General features: G+C 40.8%; 1 protein-coding gene across 1 annotated transcript; it reads right to left on the bottom strand.

Moving 5' to 3' along the window:
• Positions 1–364: 364 nt before the first annotated feature.
• On the bottom strand, positions 365–11384 carry LOC106568342 (solute carrier family 25 member 46). The gene is made up of 8 exons (XM_014138605.2): positions 10905–11384; positions 7817–7859; positions 3185–3242; positions 2836–2913; positions 2582–2682; positions 1943–1999; positions 1624–1681; positions 365–1241 (listed from the first exon to the last, which is right to left on the bottom strand). The coding sequence occupies exons 1-8, from the start codon at positions 11152–11154 to the stop codon at positions 666–668; spliced, it is 1221 nt and encodes a 406-aa protein (XP_013994080.1). The 5' UTR covers positions 11155–11384; the 3' UTR covers positions 365–665.
• Positions 11385–14653: the final 3269 nt, after the last annotated feature.

The raw sequence follows: 14653 nt of genomic DNA, 5'->3' as shown, positions 1-14653 counted from the left end.
TGAACTAACAGGTTACATAGCAACACATAGGTTGTAATATGGATTTTTTTTCTGGCTTCTCCAGTGATTTTACCCACGCACCGCTACCGATACCTACACACATACATTATCACTTGTAAAGCAAATAATAATTGAAAGACTTTCTGTACATACATTTCTGGATAAATTGGCACAACCCATCCTCTGCTAGTGCTAACACAAACACAAAAGCAACAAATTGTCACATTCATACAATGTAGAAATTAGATCCTTTCAGATGAGATACACCAGAAAAAAACGTGTGATTTGCAGAGAAGACTACTGACTGATAATTCACATAAATGATGCCAGGATGAGTTAGTTTGACAGATGCAAGTTAAGTGTATTTCCTTCTATGACCATTGCGGATATTTATTGATTCCATGCGTCATAGTACATATCATTATTCAGTGCTTTGTGACACAGTGGAAGTGGTGACAATTAAGGACACCATTCTCTGCAAAACACTCGAAATGTGCTTCTGGACAGAAAGAATAATCAAGCCATCTTTTGGTATTTTAGTTTTTCGAAAATGACAACATTTTCCAGAATGAGCACAACCCAGACTAGGATGAAAAAAAACAGGGTTTCAAAGGGGCAACCACCAAGTCAAACTAACATTTAGGAATATTTTGCATTGTTTTTCTTTAAGCGTTTTGCAGCAAGGTGGAATAGATCACCTTGGTGATCTGCAGCACGGCGGCGTGTAGCGAGTACTGCACCACGATGGAGCCAAAGCCTTTGTAGAATCCCAGGGCTCCCTCCTCTCGCCGGATCACATTTACACAGTCCCGGATGCCTTCATACTGCGTGTTGATGGGCAGGACCTCAAAGCCCAGGTCCGTGTTGTCGATGATGGTGCGCGTTCCCTGGATGTGGAGCCTGTGCATCACCGTCTCCAGCGGATAGAGGAGGACGTCGGCACACAGACTGGCCACAAAACTAGCCATGAGTTCTGGGAAGTAGGCATCCAGCATGGTCTGGACCGTCTCCGAGCCGTCCACGGGCTGCTTGGCCGGACTCTTCCGGCGCAGGAGGAAAAGAACCAACCTCTGCACGGTGGAGCTCACCACATAGTGGAGGACCCCGTGGAGCACTGTGGGGAGCATGAGACCCCACAGAGGCAGCAGGCGCTTGCTATGGGGGACGCCCATTCCCATGACCCGGCCCACACCCTCCTTCACACAGTCCAGGATGCTAGGGTTGTCCCGGATGATCTCACTCTGGGGACACACAAAAAGGGATACTATGGGTGGCGCATATTTCATGGTTAATACAGAATGATCTGAAATTATCTCTGCATGTGTGTTTGGATTGAAAACACCAGCTCTGTGAAGGAATGGATACATTTACTGATTCTTTGATACTGTTAAAGGTTGAGATTTGCAAAAAAAGTCATATTTATCTTTATTAGACAATGGACGAACGATGATCTTCACACTCAAGATTATCTTTATGTTGTTGGGAAACTCATCCAAAGTCAGTTAGAAAGTGAAGGGGAGTTATAGAAGATACAGATGGACAAGATAAGGACAGCCAAAATACAACAGACCACAAAGGGATCATCATTCATATACAGTAAGTATGAAGTGTGGACACACTCACCTGCACAGTTTCAATGAGGCTTGCTGAGTAAAATGGCATGGCAACCACACAGGTCAAACTGTAAAAAGGAGAGATACACAATGACTGGTCATAAGATCAAAGAATTCTACTGAAATAAAGATATCAGCACCATCTGATAACAGCAGCTACTAAATGTAAAGTCCCTTCTCTATTACCCTGCACTCTTTTTTATACGTATGAATATGCACTCAATAGTTATGCAATTCAATTATCACTTACCATACTGATACTTGTAAGTCACTACTTTTTACAGTATTAAACCATTCATTATTTAGGAAATAAAATAAAATGTTATTACCCTTTCAGAACCAAATGCCCAATAACTTGCTTGGGGTTCCATTTGTGGGAGAGTTCTCTGAGAACAAACAAACAAGCATAGTCAGTCCTCTATCCATGGTACCAGGTAAGTAACAGTGTTCATTTATTTCATATGTTCAAACAAGGTGATTTAACATGATTCTGATTTTTAAGAATAAAAAAAGACTGCTTTAAACTAATTATTGTGTTGTTTGAACACTTATTGTTGAAGTATAGTGTATAGTTTTGTTTCATGACGTTTTTTTCTCCATTCATTTAAAGCTGTTAGAGGTCTTCGATTTTGGTACTGGAACATTGTGATCATCTCACTGGAACCCTTGGGAGCTGATAGATATGGCCTCTGAGTATAATCACCCACCTCCAGCATGTTGTGGTAGTGGCTAGAGGCCACATTGTGAGTGGAAGTTTGACACCTAACGCCATTTAAAAGGATGACTCGCTATTGATGTTGTGCTCAATTTTTATCAACAACAATACAAACATTTTATTTTTGTTTGTCAAAGTCTTGTCAAAGATATGGTGGGCGATCAGGCGATGACTAAAGGCAATGACTAATATAGGCAATATTCCCATTGGCTAGTTTTCTTGTCTCAAATATCCTCCAACAGTAAACGCATACCGTGGTAGTGGAGTGCATTCACTTATGATGCCTTCTGTTCCCAATGTGACTCCCTGTACCACAAAGGTGCTGCCCATTCCTTTCCATAAGGCCTTAGGACCCTGCAAGCAGACAATTCACAACAATATACCGGCATTAAAACATGTTAGCCCAAAATTCACATTTTCAACATCTTTTGAACATTTTTTTGTTGTGATATTAGTTAGGCTTATTTGTGAATGTTGGGTTTTGGGTTTGTGAAAAGCATTTATTACCTGACTCTTGGTGACATTATACATCACACTGACAGCAGTCAATGGGGAAAGATGGTAGCACCTGGCGTGATAATTGACCTGGATGCCACAAACAAACAGAATTAAGAATGATTTATTTATTATTACTATTTACTTCAACTTAGTTCATTAAATACTTACTTCAAGCACACTGGAGGTAAAACCTTAAGTAGCATTCTAATGGGCAACTGTGATACACCCATGAAGATTTATTTACTGTAATGTAGAAAGATTTGAATCAACAGATTACACCAAAGCCTAAGGATGGAACACATACAGACTCTGAACATGTGAATTGTGGCATATACTGCATGGCTGACTGTAGGCTTACCTGGCACTGACGACGAAACACAATGCAAGGGTGAGCCAGGACATTTTCAGTAAAGAGACTGGAAGAAGAAGACATGGTGTGAACACAGTGCCTTCAGAAAGTATTCGCACCCTTTTACTTTTTCCACATTTTGTTGTGTTATGGCCTGATTTTAAAATTGATTAAATTGCGATTTAGCAGACATTGAATATCCCTTTGAACATGGTGAATTTATTAAATACACTTTGGATGGCGTATCAAAACACCCAGTCACTACAAAGATACAGGCGTCCTTCCTAACTTAGTTGCCAGAGATGAAGAAACCGCTCAGGGATTTCACCATGAGGACAATGGTGACTTTAAAACAGTCACAGAGTTTAATGGCTGTGATAGGAAAACATTGAGGATGGATCAACAACATTGTAGTTACTCCACAACACTAACTAATTGACATAAGTATTCACACCCGACTCAATACTTTGTAGAAGCACAGCATGTTCTGCAGCTTTTATAGCTGTGAGTCTTTCTGGGTAAGTCTCTAAGAGCTTTCCACACCTGGATTGTGCAACATTTTCCCATTATTCTTTTCAAAATTCTTCAAGCTCTGTTAAATTGGTCGTTGATCATTGCTAGACAAACATTTCCAGGTCTTGCATAGATTTGCAAGTAGATTTAAGTCAAAACTGTAACTCGGCCTCAGGAATATTCACTGTCTTCTTGGTAAGCAATTCCAGTGTAGATTTGGCCTTGTGTTTCAGGTTTTTGTCCTGCTGAAAGGTGAATTCATCTCCCCAGTGTCTGTTGGAAAGCAGATTGAACCAGGTTTTCCTCTAAGATTTTGCCTGTGCTTAGCTCCAGTCTGTTTAATTTTTTTAACTGAAAAACTCCCTAGTCCTTAACGATTACAAGCATTCCCATAACATGATGCAGCCACCAGTATGCTTGAAAATATAGAGAATGGTACTCAGTAATGTGTTGTATTGGATTTGCCTCAATCATAACACTTTGTATTCAGGACAAAAAGTGAATTCCTTTTTTAGTATTACTGTAGTGCCTTGTGCAAACAAGATGCATGTTTTGAAATATTTTTGTTCTGTACAGGTTCTCTTCTTTTCACTCTGTAAATGTGATATTTCTGTATTTGATTTTCAATAAATTAGCAAACATTTCTAAAAACATGTTTTTACTTTGTCATTATGGCATAATGTGTGTAGATGGATTAAATCCGATTGTTTTCACATCCATTTTGAATTCAGGCTGTAGCAAAACAAATTGTGGAATAAGTTGAGGGTTATGAATACTTTCTGAAGGCACTGTACATTTGTATTTGTATTTATTATGGATCCCCATTAGCTGCTGCCAAAGCAGCATCTACTCTTCCTGGGGTCCAGCAAAATTTAAGCAGTTTATACAATTTTAAAAACATTACAATACATTCACAGATTTCACAACACACTGTGTGCCCTCAGGCCCCTACTCCACCACTACCACATATCTACAGTACTAAATCCAGGTGTATGTATAGTGCGTATGTTATTGTATGCATGTGTCTATGCCAATGTTTGTGTTGCTTCACTGCTTCACTGTTCCATAAGGTGTTTTTTTAATCTGTTTTTTTTTTATCGAATTTTAATGTTACTTGATGTGGAATGGAGTTCCATGTAGTCATGGCTCTATGTAGTACTGTGTGCCTCCCATAGTCTGTTCTGGACTTGGGGACTGTGAAGAGACCTCTTGTGGCATGTCTTGTGGGGTATGCACGGGTATCCGAGCTGTGTGCCAGTAGTTTAGACAGACAGTTCGGTGCATTCAACATTACATTTACATTTTTGTCATTTAGCAGACGCTCTTATCCAGAGCGACTTACAGTAGTGAATGCATACATTTCATTTCATGCATTTCTTTTTTTTTTTTTTGTACTGGCCCCCCGTGGGAATTGAACCCACAACCCTGGCGTTGCACACACCATGCTGGCATTGCAAACACCATGCTCTACCAACTGAGCCACAGGGAAGACCAATACCAACATGTCAATACCTCTCATAAATAAAAGTAGTGATGAAGTCAATCTATCCTCCACTTTCAGCCAGGAGAGATTGACATCCATATGATTAATATTAGCTCGCTGTGTAGATCCAATGGCCAGCCGTGCTGCCCTGTTCTGAGCCAATTGCAATTTTCCTAAGTCATTTTTTGTGGCACCTAACCACACGACTGAACAGTAGTCAAGGTGCGACAAAACTAGGGCCTGTAGGACCTGCCTTGTTGAAAGTGTTGTTAAGAAAGCAGAGCATCGCTTTATTATAGACAGACTTCTCCCCATCTTAGCTACTACTGCATCAATATGTTTTCACCATGACAGTTTACAATCTAGGGTTACTCCAAGCAGTTTAGTCATCGCAACTTGCTCAATTTCCACATTATTTATTACAAGATTTAGTTGAGGTTTAGGGTTAAGTGAGTGTTTTGTTCCAAATACAATGCTTTTAGTTTAGAAATATTTAGGGCTAACTTATTCCTTGCCACCCACTTTGAAACTAACTGCAGCTCTTTGTTGAGTGTTGCAGTCATTTCAGTCACTGTAGTAGCTGACGTGTATAGCGTTGAGTCATTCGCATACAAAGACACTCTGGCTTTACTCAAAGTCAGTGGCACGTCGTCAGTAAAAATTGAAAAAAGCAAGGGGCCTAAACAGCTACCCTGGGGAATTCCCGATTCAAACTGGATTTTATTTGAGGGGCTTCCATTAAAGAACACCCTCTGTGTTCTGTTAGTCAAGTAACTCTTTATGCACAATATAGCAGGGGGTGTAAAGCCATAACACATACATTTTTCCAGCAGCAGACTACGATCGATAATGTCAAAAGCAGCACTGAAGTCTAACAAGACAGCCCCCACAATCATTTTATCATCAATTTCTCTCAGCCAACCATGCACTGTACATACGGTGCATTCGGAAAGTATTAAGACCCCTTGACTTTTTCCACATTTTGTTACATTACAGCCTTATTCGAAAATTGATGAAATTTTTTCAAAAGCTCAATATCCCATAATGACAAAGCGAAAACTGGTTTATAGATTATTTAGCAAAATTATGACAAATAAAAACAGAAATAGCTTATTGACACAAGTATTGAGACCCTTTGTTATTAGACTCGAAATTGAGCTCAGGTGCATCCTGTTTCCATTGATCATCTTTGAGATGTTTCTACAACCTGATTGGAGTCCACCTGTGGTAAATTGAATTGATTGGACATGATTTGGAAAGGCACACACCTGTCAGAGCAAAAACCATGCCATGAGGTCAAAATAATTGTCCGTAGAGTTCCGAGACAGGATTGTGTCGAGGCACAGATCTGGCGAAGGGTACCAAAAAATGTCTGCAGCATTGAAGGTCCCAAGGATAATGTGGCCTCATTCATTCTTAAATGGAATAAATTTCGCACCACCAAGATTCTTCCTAGAGCTGGCCGCCTGGCCAAACTGAGCAATTAGGGGAGAAGGGCCTTGGTCAGGGAGGTGACCAAGAACCTGATGGTCACTCTGACAGAGCTCCAGAGTTCCTCTGTGGAGATGGGATAACCTTCCAGAAGGACAACCATCTGTGCAGCACTCCACCAATCAGGCCTTTATGGTAGAGTGGCCAGACGGAAACCTCTCCTCAGTAGAAGGCACAGGACAACCCGCTTGGAGTTTGCCAAAAGGCAACTAAAGGACTCTCAGACCATGAGAAACAAGATTCTCTGGTCTGATTCTCTGGCCTGATTTCCAAGCGTCACGTCTGGAGGAAACCTGGCACCATCCCTACGGTGAAGCATGGTGGTGGCAGCCTCATGCTGTGGGGATGTCTTTCAGCGGCAGGGACTGGGAGACTAGTCAGGATCAAGGCAAAGATGAACGGAGAGAAGTACAGAGAGATCCCTGATGAAAACCTGCTCCAGAGCTCACAGGACCTCAGACTGGGGTGAAGGTTCACCTTCCAACAGGACGACGACCCTAAGCACACAGCCAAGACAATGCAGAAGTGGCTTCGGGACAAGCTTCCTAATGTCCTTGAGTGGCCCAGCCAGAGCCCGGACTTGAACCCAATCGAACATCTCTGGAGAGACCTGAAAATATCTGTGAAGCAACGCACCACATCCAACCTGGCAGAGCTTGAGAGGATCTGCAGAGAAGAATGGGAGAAACTCCCCAAATACAGATGTGCCAAGCTTGTAGCGTTATACACAAGAAGACTTGAGGCTGTAATCCATGCCAAAGGTGCTTAAATAAAGTACTGAGTAAAGGGTCTGAATACTTATGCAAATGTGATATTTCCGTTTTTTTTTTTTTATATATATATAAATCAGCAAACATTTCTAAATTTGCTTTGTCATTATGGCGTAGATTGATGAGGGGGAATTTAAAAAATATCAATTTTAGAATAAGCCTGTTACGTAACAAAATGTGGAAAAAGTCAAGGGGTCTGAATACTTTCCGAATGCACTGTATTGGCTTACTGCTTTCCTTTTACCAAACACTTTGGCTGTATATATAATGTTTAATGACGGAAATGTTTGTTTAATGTAAATGTTTACTTTCCTTTAGAAGTCAAGGATCACAGTCATCTCTTTACTACTGAACTACCACTGAATTACTGAAACATTGAATTACCTTGCAAGCCCGATACCAAATCCAGCAAATCTGTTCAACTGCTCTGAAAGAGAAAGAACATATACATGTGAATGAATATCTAACAGCAACATTTAATGGAAAACCTTACTTATTGTTATACATAATTAAGTCATAGTCACGCAAGTCACTCAATATTTTGAGCATCATAGGCTAAGTAGCTGAGAAATAGACTCTTCAAATTGTGTTTATTGTTAACAAACAAGCAGAGCATAAAGTATCCTGCAAGGGTCACAGCCTCACTGGGGGGAAGCACACGTATTAGTCGGAGGTGTAAAGTCACCAAGACACGCAAACCCCACTCAAATGTTATTGGTCGTGTACACAGATTTGCAGGTGCATCGAAATGCTTGTGTTTCTAGCTCCAACAGTGCAGTAATACTTAGCAATAAAATAAAAAACATTACACAGAAAATTATCGGAAATATCAGAACGAGCAATGTTAGAGACTGGAATATATAAATATACACATACTATTGTTCAAAAGTTTGGGGTCACTTAGAAATGTCTTTCTTTTTGAAAGAAAAGCACATTTTTTGTCCAATAAAATAACATCAAATTGATCATAAATACAGTGTATACATTGTTAATGTTGTAAATGACTATTGTAGCTGGAAACGGCTGATTTTTTTATGTAATATCTACATAGGCCCATTATCAGCAACCATCACTCCTGTGTTCCAATGGCACGCTGTGTTAGCTAATCCAAGTTTATCATTTTAAAAGGCTAACTGATTATTAGAAAACCCTTCTACAATTATATTAGCACAGCTGAAAACTGTTGTTCTGATTAAAGAAGCAATAAAACTGGCCTTCTTTAGACTAGTTGAGTATCTGGAACATCAGCATTTGTGGTTCGATTACAGGCTCAACATGGGCAGAAACAAACACCTTTCTTCTGAAACTCGTCCGTCTATTCTTCTTCTAAGAAATGAAGGCCAAGCGAGAAATTGACAAGAAACTGAAGATCTGGTACAACGCTGTGTACTACTCCCTTCACAGCAAACTGGTTCTAACCAGAATAGAAAGAGTGGGAGGCCCCGGTGCACAACTGAGCAAGAGGACAAGTACGTTAGAGTGTCTAGTTTGAGAAACAGACACCTCACAAGTCCTCAACTGGCAGCTTCATTAAATAGTACCTGCAAAACAACAGTCTCAACGTCAACAGTGAAGAGGCGACTCTGGCTGGCCTTCTAGGCAGAGTTGCAAAGAAAAAGCCATATCTCAGACTGGCCAATAAAAATAAAATAAAAGATTAAGGCCTCCCGAGTGGCGCAGTGGTCTAAGGCACTGCATCGCAGAGATTCTGGGTTTGAGCCCAGGCTCTGTCGCAGCCGGTCGCGACCGGGAGGCCCATGGGGCGGCGCACAATTGGTCCAGAGTCGTCTGGGTTAGGGAGGGTTTGGCCGGCAGGGATATCCTTGTCTCATCGCGCACTAGCGACTCCTGTGGCGGGCCGGGCACGGTGCACGCTGACAAGGTTGCCAAGTGTACGGTGTTTCCTACGACACATTGGTGCGGCTGGCTTCCGGGTTGGATGGGCATTGTGTCAAGAAGCAGTGCGGCTTGGTTGGGTTGTGTTTCGGAGGACGCATGGCTCTGGACCTCCGCCTCTCCCGAGTCTGTATGGAGTTGCAGCGATGAGACAAGACTGTAACTACTACCAATTGGATACCAAGAAAAAGGGGTGAAAAATACAACAACAAAAAAGAGATTAAGATAGGCAAAAGAACACAGACACTGGAATGAGGAACTCTGCCTAGAAGGCCAGCATCCTGGAGTTGCCTCTTCACTGTTTACCCAATCCACTGCATACTTGTTGATGTGGATGGGGGAGTGCTCTCTCTGCTGTCTCTTGTAGTGCATAATCAGCTTTTTCGTTTTGTTGACGTTGAGGGACAGGTTATTTTCCTCCTCCCTTTAGGCTGTCTCATCGTTGTTGGTAATCAGGCCTACCACTTGTGAAGACATCCATGTCTTCATCACTGGAAGAGCATGTTGTGTCTCAAGGGCACAACAGAAAAACCTCATGATGTGAAATAGGGTCTAAGCTACAAGATATGTGAATATTAAAATGTTTTTAGTTTAAGCGTTGTTAGATAATTGATGTTAACGGTTTAAGGTTTTTGACCTAACTGTTTGTAAGCTTTTAAATGACATCAAACTCAACTGTTTATATTTTCCATTGAAGAAGACATGGATGTCTCATGGTATGGTATGCAAAATGGGTCCATTTTGAGCACGTTTATCTAAAAAGTCACTTTCTGACCACTTCTTCCATGGGCAAACATCAATGGAACGTTTTTAATCAAAAAGGGAATGCTGTCAAAAAGGGATTTAATTCAGGCTCATTTTGAGCCTGTAATTGAACCACCCTGTAGTGTGATTGACATCAATCAATGTTCATAAATGCATCTAAAAGCGCAAATACCCAGGAAAGCTAGTTTATAATATACAGTATGACTCTACCTACTTGAGAAATGCACCTACTGTAGGCCTACACTACACTCCCTCTCTCTCTGTAGGGTATTGTCTGAACCCATAAATGGTGGTCAGTCTGTTCAAATGCCATGTAGGTAATTCTGGACATGTTTGGATATGAGTTGGTTGGATTGTATCAGCGCAATAGTACATGCAATCAAGAACAGAGCCTCATAAAACAGTTTAAAAACAGAGATCTCGGCTTGGCCTACAGTAGTTTGTGCTCTCTTCAGTGTTTTTGTACTTTAATGTCATTGAATCCCTATCCTGCACAGGAATCATTTATATGAATGGTAACTGATTGTAAACATGGATTTCAGGGCGAAGTCAAAGAAAGTTAAACGTATTTTTCTGGTACCAAGACACGTAACGTTACGCTAAAGTTGAAGTATGTCGCATAAGTTACTGTCGGTAATGTAAAGTCCAAATTGTTGACACTGACTCTACTATTCTCAGGCCTAGCTAGCTAGCTTGTTGAAAGTTCAGTGATTTCACACTCAAACACTCATGAATGACACAGTGACGATTTCGTGTCGTCGACATTGTTATGAATGAAAATGGTAAGCGTTGCTGAAATGATGTCCCCTACCGGATGGAGGAGCCGTGGGCAGAGCATCTTCAGCACCAGGTGCTGCAGGGGCCGCCTCAAATTGGGGCGTGCGTTCACCAAAATGTAAATTTCGGCTACCTGGAATATCTGGCGGTGTTGTTACCCAATTCTGCAGGTCCACACTAGAGGAATTATTAAATGACCTCCCACTGTAGCCCCCACTATAAGCAGGATCATCTCTACCTCTGTAACCTAAGCCATCAAAATTGTCCGGTCGCCGAGAAGTCATCCTGCACGAGAGCTAAATAGGAGTGACAGCTCTTTTGATATCACGACTAGTCAAATAAATATGTGTAACTATACCACTTTTTAAATCTACGAGAAACACATTGAAAATTAACCACAGTATAACACCAATTTAGACTGCTAGCAAGCTAGCCACCCTAAATTACTTCGTTAGATACGCTTGCTAGCGAGCAAAACAACAACACGAATGAACTGTCAGCCGATCATATCAGCGGCTCGTCAGAAACACTGAAAGGTACATCCTGGTCATGGAATTTTGAAGTTTGTCAAAATAAAAGTCCCCCACGTAATAGTAGAACCGTGTAAATAACCTGTATTTATTCATGATATATGAAACGTAATTAGCTAAACATTAACAATGAATCTTATTTATTCATATTTAAGTGACATTTGCACTAAATGTCGGTTTTAAAACATGTTCCAAGTTCAAATGAATGGCCACAATGCGAATCACTGTATATGGAATACATATAGGCTTATACAGCAAAAAACTATTCTGGGTGCCACAGTAAAGGTGTTGTAGGGAATACTCAGTAGGGTCTGTAGAATGTATATATGGTGTCATTTCATGGGGCTCTCAATGATACAGAGTATTTCATATACAGTGATTCATATTGTGGCCAATGGAATGTATGGAGTAAAAGTCCAGCAACACTCTGCATTATTCAAAGTCCCATGAAATGACACTACATATAGATTCTACAAACCCTACTGAGTATTCCCAACAACACTTTTACATCGGCACATAGAAACGTTTTTTCTATATAAAACAATATGTAACGTATAGGCCTACAGTGCAATCTTAAAATTTTATTTAACTAGACAAGTCAGTTAAGAACAAATTCTTACTTACAATGACAGCCTACCCCAGACAATGCTAGGCCAGTTGTGTGATTCCCTATGGGACTCACATTCACAGCCAGATGTGATTCAGCCTGGAATTGAACCAGGGACTGTAGTGATGCCTCTTGCACTGAGTTATAGTGCCTTAGAATGCTGCGCCACTCGGGAGCCCTGCATTGGGACCAATGGAATGGGTGGAGTAGAAAGGGCTGCTGGGTAGACCACAGTCATCCAAGAAATAACACCATATATAGATTCCATTGCAAGATCAGTCGGGTCTGTAGAATATTATTTTCTTTACATTAATTTACTTAAGCTCCAGCCATTTCTCAATGTGCTCCACCTTATAATAAAATGTATCTTATATAAAGTAGTAATTATCTTTAGTTTAGATATTTCCCCGATGTAGTTATAATTTTGTAACATTATTTTAACATTATGCCCTATGCAAAGCTGCAATTTATTTTGATATTGTATCATACACATAGCGTTTTACTTTTATTTTGAAGGCAAAATCAGAAAACCGGAAGTGTTAATGTTGCTCCCGGGACACTAACGCTGCTGCCGTGACGCTAATGCCGATCAACTGGAAGTTGTTTCCTTCTCTTCCGCATCCAAACTGCATTGTGGGACATGTTGTTTCTTGTTGTACTTATTTGACCTAGCCGCCTTGCGTCCATGGAAACAGCAAACAAACGAGACTGGTGTGCAAGAGATGAGGGCGAACAATCCATAGATGTTAAATGGAGGCGAGGGAAACAGGTGTCTATACAATTATGAAAGCTGCCAATGTGATAATTGTATATTTACAAAGCTGTGCAAGATGCCTATAATTAAAGTTCCAGTTGTCCATATTGTGGGTATAATTTCCCATCCACACAAAGACGATTTGCAAAATAAGGTCAAGAAATAACCCTCTCAATCAATTCAAATGATACCTGGTAAGGACTGAGTTCGATGCACTGTCCCTTCTTTTTAATCTAGTATATTCAAGTAAAGTATAGCCTGTATGTGTGTAGAGATCTGGACCTTCATGGTACAGGTGGTAGTGATTTGCCCATTAACGTCAGGGTTGCTGGTTCAAGCTCTGTTCTGTCTGTTTCTCATCGGGATTGCTAGACTTCGATCAGTGGTGTGCGACGTTGCAAATAAGATAGACTCAGGGAACTCAATTTAGGCTACTGACACATTAAAATATGCTCTCCCACTGAGCACAGTCATTCATTCAGTGTCTTTTCTACGTGGTTTGACCTAATTTCGTTGAAAAACGTGGAAACAATGTTGATTCAACCAGTGAGTGCCCAGTGGGCTGTAAGAAGGCTATGAAATCTATTGATGCTATGAAGCTTTTCATTTAGTAAAACCCTTAATGTGTTTTTGTTTTATGTTTAGCTGTTTATTTGTTGTGTTTTGTGTTACATTTTTAAGATGGATTTTTGTATCGCATTTTAATTATTCTCCTTTAAAATGTATGTAATTGTTACGTTCCCCAGTTTCTGTGTTGTGGTTTGTGTATTTTCATGTGTGTATTTCAGGAAATGACTTCCTGAAATACCCCAAGCAGCTGATTGGTCGGCCCCCATTGCTAATTGGAGAGCTGACCCCGCCCCCTCGTCAGGACGCAGCTGTCTCCAATTTCCGACTCCCCCAAAGCTATATAAGCCAGTGTTCTGTTGCGCAGAAGAGAGATATTTGCTGCGAGGAGGCTGATGGCTATAGCATGTTGGCTGTTACTAAGAAATTTGGTATATACTGTGTTTGATGTTGCTGAGGGAGCTGATTGGTTGTCTGTTGTGTGTTAATAGGACGCAGTGTTTTGATTATTGAACTTATTTGTGTTATTCTGTTTAATTTGTTTCCAGGGGGGAAGGGGAAGGCACCTAGGGAGTGCTTAGGCAAGAGGCCCGCGGGCATACATAACCCGTAGTAGTTTGTCTATGCAGACTAGGAAAGACCTGGGTGGACCATCCCCTGTATTTTGGTTAGTGCACCAGGTGGTGTTAGTTAGGTAAGTAGTGGGTAGGCAGGTAAAGTAAGAGGGGACTTTAATATTTACTTTCTTTGCTTTGGTTCCGTCCAGCCCCTTTTCCCCAAACTTACTGTTGGAAGGAATAAATTCCCTGTGAATGGTATTCTCTGCCTTTTTGTCATCCTTACTGACACCTACAGTCCATACCTCTTTCACACCATGTTGAGTTGTAGCAGGGTGTTGCATTCCCTCTTACTAGAGGCGTGCGTAACAGTAATTTTAATATAAATACTATATATATACACTCAGCAAAAAAATAAACATCCTCTCACTGTCAACTGCATTTATTCTCAGCAAACTTAACATGTGTAAATATTTGTATGAACATAACAAGATTCAACAACTGACAAATTGAACAAGTTCCACAGACATGTGACTAACAAAAATGGAATAATGTGTCCCAGAACAAAAGGGCGGCGGTCAAAATCAAAAGTAAGTCAGTATCTGGTGTGGCCACCAGCTGTATTAAGTACTGCAGTGCATCTCCTCCTCATGGACTGCACCAGATTTGCCAGTTCTTGCTGTGAGATGTTACCCCACTCTTCCACCAAGGCACCTGCAAGTTCCTGGACATTTCTGGGGGGAATTTAGTTTTTTTTATTTTACCATT

The sequence above is a fragment of the Salmo salar genome, chromosome ssa13 (assembly GCF_905237065.1).
Source record: "Salmo salar chromosome ssa13, Ssal_v3.1, whole genome shotgun sequence".
Lineage (NCBI taxonomy): Eukaryota > Metazoa > Chordata > Actinopteri > Salmoniformes > Salmonidae > Salmo > Salmo salar.
Note: the sequence above shows the minus strand (reverse complement) of the source record. Positions and strands in the feature narration are given on the sequence as shown.

What these genes read in the sequence shown, in the direction of transcription:
- LOC106568342 (XM_014138605.2), bottom strand. Translation starts at nt 11,154, where the DNA reads ATGACTTCTCGGCGACCGGACAATTTTGATGGCTTAGGTTACAGAGGT. An exon ending in GCCCACGGCTCCTCCATCCG is followed by an intron (nt 7,860 to 10,904) that starts GTAGGGGACATC and finishes TTTCTCTTTCAG; the next exon opens with AGCAGTTGAACAGATTTGCT. An exon ending in GCCTCATTGAAACTGTGCAG is followed by an intron (nt 1,242 to 1,623) that starts GTGAGTGTGTCC and finishes GTGTGTCCCCAG; the next exon opens with AGTGAGATCATCCGGGACAA.